This window comes from Podarcis tiliguerta (genome assembly GCF_965153285.1).
Source record: "Podarcis tiliguerta genome assembly, chromosome: 17".
Lineage (NCBI taxonomy): Eukaryota > Metazoa > Chordata > Lepidosauria > Squamata > Lacertidae > Podarcis > Podarcis tiliguerta.
The window spans coordinates 102,634-113,439 of record NC_139550.1 but is presented as its reverse complement, the minus strand read 5'-3'; the positions used below and the strand labels follow the sequence as shown (position 1 = coordinate 113,439).

Here is a 10,806-nt window from a genome sequence, read left to right as displayed (position 1 = left end):
CAGAGAAGCTCAGTTCTGGCATCCTAACAAACCATGGGAAGGAAGCTTTAACCATTTTAATACAATGCAATGTCTGCATTGACAAATCTCTTCCCTTCCAGAAGCTGGGGCAGTATATGCAACATGGGGATGAATTTATGGTACTGAATGCTGGAGAACTGAAAGCGAAGGCAAGTGGGCTGCTTCAAACCGTGAACTGCCTACCATATGTTTGGAAGTTCAAACCACAGTTTTCAGTTCCGTAAACCATGGCTTTGTATAAGGTTTGAACTGAGCCACAGAGATGACTGCCAAGAGCCAAGCAAGCTTATGAGAGTTTGTGGAAAGCTGTTTGTTGAGGCCTACAGAGGCAGTCTGGGGTGGAACAGAAGTACCACATACACACCAGGAGATCTAAGGCAGGGTGGCAGGCAGAAGCAGAACACGACATGGGCTTACAGGCCTCTGCAGTGTACATGAACCAATGAACATGCCCAACCCAATCCGTGAGCTCTTCAGATCTGTCAAAAGAGACCCTCCTCCACTCTCTTTCCAGATAAGTGTGGACGGTCTGTTGCTTTTCAATCTGAACAAAAATGAAGCAACACCCCCCCCCCAAAAAAAAACCACACACCTGAAAGCATGAAGTCAGAAATTACCTTCTCATCATCTACACATGTTTATGGCCTCTAAGCTAGACTGATGTTTCAGACTGCAAGCGAAGGGCAAACTTATGACACTTGGGGTCTACAAACTCCTCTGAGAGTTTGATAAATGGAATTTTCTTCACATTAACAACAAGGCTGAAGTCCAAGCACTTGAGGACGAACACAATACCATCTCTTAATCCTTTTGTAACAGCTTCCTCACTAATCAGCGTCCAATGTTTGGAGACCCAACGATCTTTGTTGTACTGCAGGGTTGGGCCTGGACTGAGGTAACGTTCCAGAAAAGCCTAGAGAAAAGCAGTTGGGAAAAGAAAGAAGGGAAAATGAGGTCCAGTAACTTTTCAGCTCAAAAAATACAACTGCCAATTTAATTTGATTATACAGGACAATGTCCCTTGTGGTTTCGTCTAGTCCCCTTTCCAGGTCTCTATGTTATCTGCCATAAGCAAAGGAAGACTTTGGAGTTTTAGAGGAACTACAAAAGCAGTATCACTCAGGCCCAATGAAATGAGCTGCTCTGCCAACAGCGCAGGATCGAGGTCATTTTCTCCACACCAGATCCATGTGACCAGCAGCCCTCGCCCTTCCAACTCTTTACTGAAGCGCCCTATCCTTGACTTGCAGAACTCTGTTGAGCAAAAGCAAAGACAGCTGACAAAATACCGGCTGGGAAGCAAAGGGCATTGGCTTACACACCTGGAAGAACAAGTTATGCTTTCAGGTGCTTGCTCGATACCACTTCTATTTTATTCAGTGCAAACACTGGGGTGTGGCCGAGAAACTCTGCCAGAAGCTTGTTGAGAACTCACTGCTGTGAAGAGCAGAGCCAATAAACTGTTCCCATGCACACTAAAACTCCTGGTAACTATCATGGCTAGATCACTTAGCAGCTGGATGGACGGACTCAAGACAGGAAGCTGAAGAATAGCCACTCCACTGTGAATGCAGAGCCCAAGGGCAAAACTGTAAAGAGGACATTAATATCAGGGTTGCTATCTAGAACTTGTGGTTCTGTGTGCCTACAGAGACACCTGGAAATGCACCTGTCCATAATGGCAGCAGAATCTGGAGATTTCTAGGAGTGATAAGGCGTTTGCCCATGTGCAGATGACGCTCTGTAATGAGGCAAGGTGGAAGGCAGAAAACGCTGCCAGCAAGCAAAGGGAAATTTGTGACTGCACTGTTCAGCTGTGCTTCAATCTTCCGTGCCATTTGCTCAATCTCTATAAGCCAGGGTGGCTGATAACCACTCACCTGTGAATATGAATTGTTCCCAGATGAGCGCCTACTCTCCCTCCTATGAAACGAGAAGGGAGCAGCCCCTCCCATGCTGCCCTCAGGGTTGTCTTCCAAAAGCTACCTGTGGAACTGTCTTATCTTCTCATCTGCCTTTTCAGGGGGCAGGCTGAGAGCAGCCCTCGTGTGCTATCTTTAGCACCCAGTAGCATCCTTTCTTAAAATGGGAAGCATGGGGGTGATATTCAGGAGATATTCTGATGGCAGAATGAAGGAACCCTCTCCGGGAAATTGGGAGGGGGCACAAAAAAAGAGGAAGAGATACCGTTCCAAAGGAAGTTTCACAGCACAACCATGTTTTCTTCCCTCCTTTCCCAAAAACCAAAAGCTCCAGCAAACACCAACACTATCTAGCATGTAGCCCTAGAGCCGTGTTTGAAATTAGCCAGACACCAGGCACAGTTTGACTCTTGGCCACTTGCAACCTATCTCCACCATCTGGAGGTGCATGCCTGGGGGTCATTTAATCTTGACTTGTTTTCACACACCAATACCACATCCTGTGGAATTCTATCAGTTACATTCTATCTGCACAATCAGAATGAATTTCGAGAACCCAAATGCTTCTTCTGTGCAGCCTGAGCAGGAGCAGTGAACAACATTACAGTTAATTGTTGTAGCTTGTTTTCCCTTACTCCACTCCACTGCTCTGTTCACAGTTGTGAATAATGTTCTTACATTAAGAACGCTTCATGTCACCATTAAGAAAAAGACATAGGAATATGCCAATATATATATGGACAGTCACTGGATAAAGTTCTCAAAGTTCTTAACCTAGCTCAAGGTAGTCATCTGAACGAGCCAAATGTTTAACTGACAATTAATCACAGTCAGTCCATCATTTGAAAAATAAGATTTTAGAGCCGTATTGCCCCAAAACGCCAACCAGACATTCAGTCTTGGCATCTGCAACCCTGGTTTATGAAGTGATTTGGCCCCTAGCTTATATCTCTGAGCTTCTAACACTGCCTTAGAGATGCTATACAAAGTCTGGGGCTTCCAAGTGAGTAAGCATCTCCTGACTCCTTCCGTGTTCTTCATACAAAGAAAGGAGGAAGGAATCAGGAGGTGCTCTCTCACTTGGCAGGGAAACCTCCTGGAAGCAGTTTGAGAGCTCTCTTGCAGTGAAGAAGGCCCAAGAGCAGAGGAACCCACACTTTTGGACATTGTCTCCCTATGGAGCAGGAAGGCCTTTGCTTCAGGCTCAACACAACCCAGCTGAAACGGGGACTGCCAGCAGGCAAACAAGGACGGGCACAGCTTGGCACTGTGCAAGGCAGCAGAATCCTAATGTTTGCAACCCCCTTTGTGACTCCCTTCTTGTTCTCTAGAAACAAACCCAAGGGGAGTAGGGTACCAAGTGTGGGGATGTGGTCAGCAAAGGGAGAAGGGTGTTCCTAAGGGAGCAGAGCAAGGGATGGCCAATTATCCCGTAACACTGAATTTCCAAGGCTGCTGTGATCCGCTGTTCCCATTCTTCCACACGCACACCCCAACACTGTTGTTTGCCTGCCTCCAAGGGGTTTACAAGGGGGGAATATAGGCAGCCAGTGGCATAAAATGAATAAATGAAGACTTTTGCACACAAAAAAAGTAGAATTCAGCAACCCTGTCCCTACTGGGTGTCTACACACTTTCAAGCACATCCTTGCAACCTGTGGCAATGGTTAGCAACATGTAAAAGAAAGCTGAGATGCTCAGACAGCTGAATTCTGTGCCAATAGTGGCATTCCTGCAGTACCTTTGGTGTCATGTTGTTGGCAATGCAGAAGGCCAGATGTTGCAGGATGCTCTCCATGGTATGGTAGTGCTGCTGCCTTGTAGTGCGGAGGTACTTCTGCAGCACTCTTGCCATGGATGGGAAGATGGCTTGAGCTGCCTCGCGGGGATCCATCACGTCACCTGGGGCTTTCGGCTGCTCCTCTGTCTGAAGGCGCTTAATGTGGGTGAAAGCTTCTTCAACGGCTACCACAAGCCTGCATGCCAAAGGACATGAACAGGGATTAACATTCAGGGTAAACTGAACTGAAGCAATGTGGTCCAGCTTACTTTGCATAATGTTCCCAACATTATAGGGGCTGCCCATCCACAGCAGTACTTTCATCTGATGCTGATCTGTACGGACAGCCAACCTCATCCAAATGATATGAAAAGTATATTTAATTGCAGATAACATTCCAACACGACATGAGCAGGGAGGTCCAAGCAGGGTGGCCAGGACCTCTCTGTTGTTGTCCCAGCCAGGGACAATTGCATGCAAAAGTCACGCATGCCCACTGATTCTGGCTGGCTCAAGTGCACCAAGCTCCGAACAGGTTCATGCTGCAACTTCCCCTTCGCCTGAAGGGTGGAGAAGAGAGCAGACCCCTCGAAATGAGGGAGGGCGTGAGAGACTGCAGAGATGCCGAGTTTTGCTAGGCAAGAGAGGAAAACTGCTAAGCCGCACAGCAATCACGTCCCTGTGGTATTTGAGAAAAAGTGGCCTGTGAACACTTGAGGCCCCACCCTCCAGTCTCCATAATGGAGCTGTTTCCAGAGGAAGAACAGTGAAGGGGGTGAAGCTCTGTGCTGCCCACCAGGCAGCGGCTTGTTCCACCTGCCTTCCCCACCCTCCTGCCCTGGGAGCCTTCAGAATGGAGTTGCTGCCATGGGCATCGGGTGTATGGGTCTTTCAATGAACTGCATGGAGTGGAAGATTGTAAGTCACACAGGTGGGGAAGTGTGTGTATGAAATCAACAGGGCCTTGTTTATTTTTTGGTTGCTATTTTGTTAATGTTGTTTTATAGATTGTGCAGTGAATCCTAAAATATAACTTTTGTTGTAATTGTGCTATTTAGCTTTTTTAAGTTGTTTTGTGAATAGCGTTTGTAATTGGTTAACTGATTTGTCCATTATCGTATATGATTTCTGTATTATTTGTGATGTTGTATTGTTATTTATTGCTTGTAAGCCAGTTTGCGATTCATGTGAATGAAAAATGGCATAGAAATATAATCAATCAATCAATCTAGCTCTGTGCCATCTACTTCACACTGTCTGGTAGCAGCTGCCTGAGTTAACAGAGAAATATCTTTCCCAGGTACCCACTGGGAAGCTGGGAACTGAATCTAGGACACGGACTCTGCCACTCTGGGCCTTTCCCTGTGGTGGTGGCGAGGCTGTGAGAGAGAGAAGAGGTCGAGTGCCAAGCATGGATACACCTGGGTTCTTTTCTCCACCTGCAAGAGTTCTAAGCAAAAACAGAGAATATTGTGGCTCTGTGATGGAAATTCCAGACGGATAATCGGGCAGCCCTGAACCCCCCCCCCCCCGATCTCTTTAGGTCTGTGGTTTCCACAGCTGTTGCCTCCATTGGAGAAGACTGCAGCCAGGGTGGGCCCCTTCCCTTGCACTCCAGGCAGCTTGCTCGAGTGACTATGTTCAGCTCTCTTAATCTGCAGGGCAGGAACCTTTGCTAACCACCCCCTGGTTTTGTGCAGCTGAGCAAACAAACTCCGGACAGTGCCTGGCAAATGCAAGGGAAGATCTGCAAGCAACCAGAGCTGGGTGCAGCAAGGAAACTGGGGGAAGGAAGGACAGCAGAATTCAAAGGAAGACTGTTAATCCTGTCCTCTTGTTCTTTGCAAAGACTTGCGTGCATATATGATGCTAAATAAAGAAGCAGCTCATTTTTTTCTTTTTACACCTCATCATAGTTAGAGGTGAATAATTAATTTCCCACCCCTTTTCATTTTTTTTAAGTGAAGGAAATTACATTAGAACAGAAGTGCGGGGGGGGGGGGATTTGACCCTTCTCAGGGGACAGCAGGGAATGGTCATAGTTCAGTGGCAGAGCATCTCATTTGCATGCAGAAGGTCCCGTATTTGATCCCTGGCATCTCCAGGTGGGGCTGGGAATCCTGCATGAATCCCTGGAGAGCTGTTGCTGCTCAGTGCCAACTGTACAGAGCTAGATGGTCCAACTCTGTATCCAGTAGCTTCCTATGTCCTTATGCATTTTCCTGACTGAACTGCCTCCTTGTTATTTGCTGTTGAGCTCCTTCCCTGTGTGTGGCCACCCTGATCCCTACCTACAGCTGCTTTGGAAATAGTTTAAACAGTACACAATAATCTCCATCTCTCCTAGCTTGGCCTTCAGATCACAAAAAGGTAAACTGCAGTTGACATTTTTTTAAAGGGCGTTCATCCCAGCCACTTTTATTTCAGCAGGAAAGCAGTGGCACAGATGCCCAACCAAGACACTGTGCCAGCAGTTTCCTGCCCCACCCCCTGCTATCTGCAGTACCAGCAGCTTCAAATAGCAGCCCAGGGTGGGCATTCTGGGAAACTGACCCAGGGTTCCTATTTAGATAGAGAGCATGACATTGGATTAGGGACCGGGCCCAACTGCCTTCCCTTCAATACAACAGCAGAAGTGTTATGCATGTGTCAGAGCTGGCTCCGGGTCCCAGCTCACCAAGGACCAACGCTAGCCGATAGTACAGTATCAAAGTCTTTATTGAAGAATAGTCTCCATTTACAAGTCTCAGCGTCCCAGCTCTACGTCTGGACTTTAGACCGGCGAAGCTCTGTCTGGATCTCCACCCCCTGTGCACCAGTTTAATACTCTAATCTTACTCCACCTCTTCCTTCTCTCTCTCTTCCTCTGGGTCTTACTACCCCCCGGGGTCTCATTCCTCCTGGACTCTTCCGACGCAGAGCTTGACCCCTCTGACTCCTCCCCCTCTCTTCGGCGGGCTTTAGGACCTGGCTCCCTACCCGGGCTGCCCACCTTGCCGCCCTCCTGTACATTTGAACTTGGCGCGCGCGCGCGTTTTACTTTCCGGATGACCGTTTCCTCGCTCCCTGACGAGGGTGTGGTCAGTCCTGCCTCACGTTCTCCCTCTGCCTGCGCGCTCCCTGATCCCGATGCCTTGGACTCCTCCCCCCTACTGCACTCTGGGGGGGACGCTGGCCCGGATTTCCAGCTGCTACTCTCTGAGTCCCCTCCTTCCCGAGGTGTCCCCCTGGGCACTCCCCTTGCCCTAACCATGGGGGCCCCTTTCTGTGAATCCTCCGAGTCACTGGAGAGACTCAGAGACCTCGGACTACTGTCGCCGCTGACATTTCCTTCCGACTCCTCCCCCTCGCTCTCCGTTTCTTCCCTCTCCTGTGACTCTGCTCCTGAACCCCTGACAGCATGCTTTAAAAAGAACAAGGAGGTGTGATTAATGTCACATGTAGTTTGGCCATAAGAATCCCATTACTAAATTTCCTGTGAAAGAATGAAGCCAGGAGTAAATCTTGTCAGCCTGACAGGCTGTAAATATAGAAGACTCGGAGATGACCGGAAGCTCCACTCAGAGAGATAAAAAAAACCAAAAAACCAGCAAGGGATCCCTTCAGGAAATCTCTACGTGTAATTCATCCGTTCTTTCCCATTGTTTGGCTGCTGCTCGAATCTGCCCCGCCTAAACACATAATCAAATATTGTTTACTGATGAATTCAAACTCTCCGGGAAGGTTTTTAATATATATACTGTATGCTTATTTGAAGCCAGCAAAATACTGACACACGAACTGAGCCCACCGTTGGGAAGAAGGACTTGTGGCTGTCTAGAGGGGGAGCTAGTTAATGGGTCTGAGAAGGAATGTCAGTTGCTGATAGTCAGTAAATGTTCAGCAGGATTTGGCACTGAAAACAGCACAGTGGTGGAGGACCGGGGCAAGCCCTTCTCCTCCCCCACGCAGAGGGCCTCCGGCATGAACTCTTGACACAAGTGCACAGTCCCAGTTCACACAATTAACTGAGGCCAGAGTTGGAAAAAGACTGTGGGGGGTGGCTTGCTACATACATGTTGTCAGTGTGGCAAAAGGGTGGGTTCTGCTTCATTATCCTCTGCAGGCAATATCTTTGTCAGCCTGGCTGAGCGTATAAACTGAGGCATGGACATAAACTAAAGACGGATCAAGATCTTCTCGCTCTGTTACCTCCCTGGTTGCAATGATGGTCTATTTCCAAAAAGCGAGTGACTCAGCTCCATGATACCAGGCAGCCGTATGAAGCAACGGCTGAGAGAACAGGATCCTCCCAATCCCAATTCTCTTTGGCACGAATGTTGAAGTTTAATGCTTTGGTACCAATTTGAAGCACTAAAGGCTCTGATGATTGGCCTCCTCTGCCAATGCCCTCCTGCTCTAGAATCCCCAACCTTTTCATCTCCCAGCCCCCCTTTTCTGTTTGCACAATGCACATGGTTAAATATATATTCTTGTGATAGAAAATAATTTCACCATCAGGTAGCTTCATTGTATGCATCTCAAGGCAGATCCTGCCTTTTAAAGAACAACCTGAGCTTGGCAATAGCAGGATTTCACTTCTGGAGCCTCTGTGGAGGAGATAGACCCCAAGTTCCTTGTGGCGTTGTAGTATCCTGTGGTACTTGGACTCTGCATTTTGGACTCTGCGTTTTGTGAGTGAATGTCGTGTATGCAGCAAAGACAGCTTGGTTATCACAAACAACTGAAGAACACTTTACGCTCTCTGACCGCTTTGTGTTCAAAGTGCTGTGAACGCATTACTGTGTTGTAAGCCTTATAAAAACCCATACAGTCGACCTCAGAAGTCGAAGGCCTTGCGAGTCAAACGTTTTGCCTCCCAAATGCCGCAAACCCAGAAGTGAGTGTTCCAGTCTGCAACATTCTTTAGAACCCCAAAGTCTGATGTGGCTTCCGGAGCTTCCTGCAGCCAATGGGAGTTGAGCCTTGGTTTCTGAACGTTTTGGAAGTCAAGCGGACTTCCAGAACGGATTCCGTTCGACTTCTGAGGTGCAACTGTAGTAGACTAGGGTAAGGTCTAAGAGGGACAGCCTGAGGCCATCTAGTTAGAGGCAGAGCTGACAGTTAAACATAGCTCCACTCTTTCAGCCAAGAGCTTTCACACAAGCTCTTAGCAAGGTTGAATGTGCTGCTAGAAACACCTGAATAGCTGCAGGAAGGGGCAGTGAGCACGTCAAAAAATGGGAAGGATTTACTGAGAGTAAGACACACAGTACTTGTGATCAGCCAGGCCAAACACAGCCCATTAGCTGTCATTTAAGCCCTTGGGGGCCACTAGACACTTCCTAGTGTTGCTGCTTGTCCTGGATTGCAAAAAGCAGGAAGGTTAACAAGTACATGGCAAACTGCAATAGAAGAAGAGGAGGAGGAGGAGGAGGAGGAGGAGGAAGAAGAAGAAGAAGAAGAAGAGGAGGAGGAGGAGGAGTTTGGATTTGATATCCCATTTTATCACTACCCTAAGAAGTCTCAAAGTGGCTAACATTCTCCTTTCCCTTCCTCCCCCACAACAAACACTCTGTGAGGTGAGTGAGGCTGAGATACTTCAGAGAAGTGTGACTCACCCAAGGTCACCCAGCAGCTGCAGGTGGAGAAGCGGAGATGTGAACCCGGTTCACCAGATTACAAATCTACTGCTCTTAACCACTACACCACACTAGCCTGCGTTTGCTAATGAGGTTGTCAGAAAGCCCCCAGAGAGAAATCTGAATGCTCTGGGAAGATAGCATGATGAGGACAGCCCATCCCACTGCCTCCACTTTAGCTAGGAACTATGTCTAACCCCAACCCTGTTCCATCCCTCCGTTCTTGCTTTGCATCACATTGGCTACATCTTGGAGATGTACCGGAGACGTTGTGAGTCCAGTCCGCAAGGAAAGACATTCCTTTGTGCCTAAGCCTGGGAAACTCGGGTGTGTGTGTTGTCCTTTCCCAATCCAGCCAGCTGTGCTGAGCCACGCACTCCACTCTAGTCTCAGTTGCCTCTCTGAACATGCAATGGCTTTTGCCATTTCATCTTGCATCTTGCATCTCTCATTTATCTTCCCCAGTTAAGGGCGCAGCGCACATCTATTGGGATGGGTGTAAGTGGTTTGAGCATAGCACACCAATCCTGGCCCGACTGCACTAGCTACCAATTAGTTTCCAGGCCCAATTCAAAGTGTTGACTTTGACCTATGAAAGCCTTGAACGGCTCAGGACTGCAGTTCCTCAAGGTCTGCTTCTCCCCATATAAACCCTTCCGGACTCTGCATTCATCATCCGAGGCCCTTCTTTGTGTGTGTCTTCCATGTGAGGTTCGGAGGGTGGCAACATGAGAACGGGCCTTTTCTGTAGTGGCTCCCCATTTGTGGAACGCTCTCCTCAGGAGGGTTCGCCTCCTTCATTATATATTTTTAGCTGCCAGCCAGAAGCGTTCCTATCCAACCAGGCCTTTGGCTGATTAATATCCTACAGCCTTTTAAATGTATCTGTGGGAAGGGGGAAGGCGTTATTGCTTTGTTGTAATTATTTACTTGAGTTTTATCTTGTATTTTCTTCTGTGAACGGCCCTGAGATCTTTTGATGAAGGGTGGTATAAAAATTTAATAAATAAATAGGAACTCTGTATCATCCCCACTCCCATTCCAGACTAAGGTATCATCTCCCGTGGTTGGCCTGCAGATAAAATTCTTGCCTTGCTCGACGTTTCCGGACCCTGCGCTCGTGGTCTGCTTCTTCGTAATAGAGCTCATTGTGACTGGAGTCTCTGCGGTGCGCTGCAGCAGCAATCATGGCCCTGGACTGCCCAGCTGCACTGTTATCTGGCCCTTGAAAGAGAGCAGAAAGACTGAGAATTAAGAAAGAAAAGCCCGTCAGCTTGCCAACAACGGTGATAACCTAACACCACCTTTCATTTTTCCCCCTTATTCCTAAAAGGAAAAATACTTTCCGACCACAAATATTCCCTTGGGGTGCAGAAGTGCAGTAAAGGGATGTTTTTCCCCTGATGTACTGAAATCAGCAGAACAAAATGTAAATCGGGAAAGGGAACTTAAGATGTAACCT

At 47.9% G+C, this 10,806-nt stretch overlaps 1 protein-coding gene across 6 annotated transcripts in view; it reads right to left on the bottom strand.

Moving 5' to 3' along the window:
• Positions 1 to 639: 639 nt before the first annotated feature.
• VANGL1 (VANGL planar cell polarity protein 1) overlaps positions 640 to 10,806 on the bottom strand; it is a 45,182-nt gene continuing 35,015 nt past the window's right edge. For all 6 annotated transcript variants that reach the window (XM_083420156.1, XM_083420154.1, XM_083420157.1 and 3 more), the window contains 3 exons: positions 10,436 to 10,568; positions 3,685 to 3,919; positions 640 to 934 (listed from right to left, as the gene is read on the bottom strand). In XM_083420156.1, the coding sequence (XP_083276282.1) occupies positions 674 to 934; positions 3,685 to 3,919; positions 10,436 to 10,568 (629 nt within the window). In that variant the 3' untranslated portion in view covers positions 640 to 673. The remainder of the gene's footprint in view (positions 935 to 3,684; positions 3,920 to 10,435; positions 10,569 to 10,806) is intronic.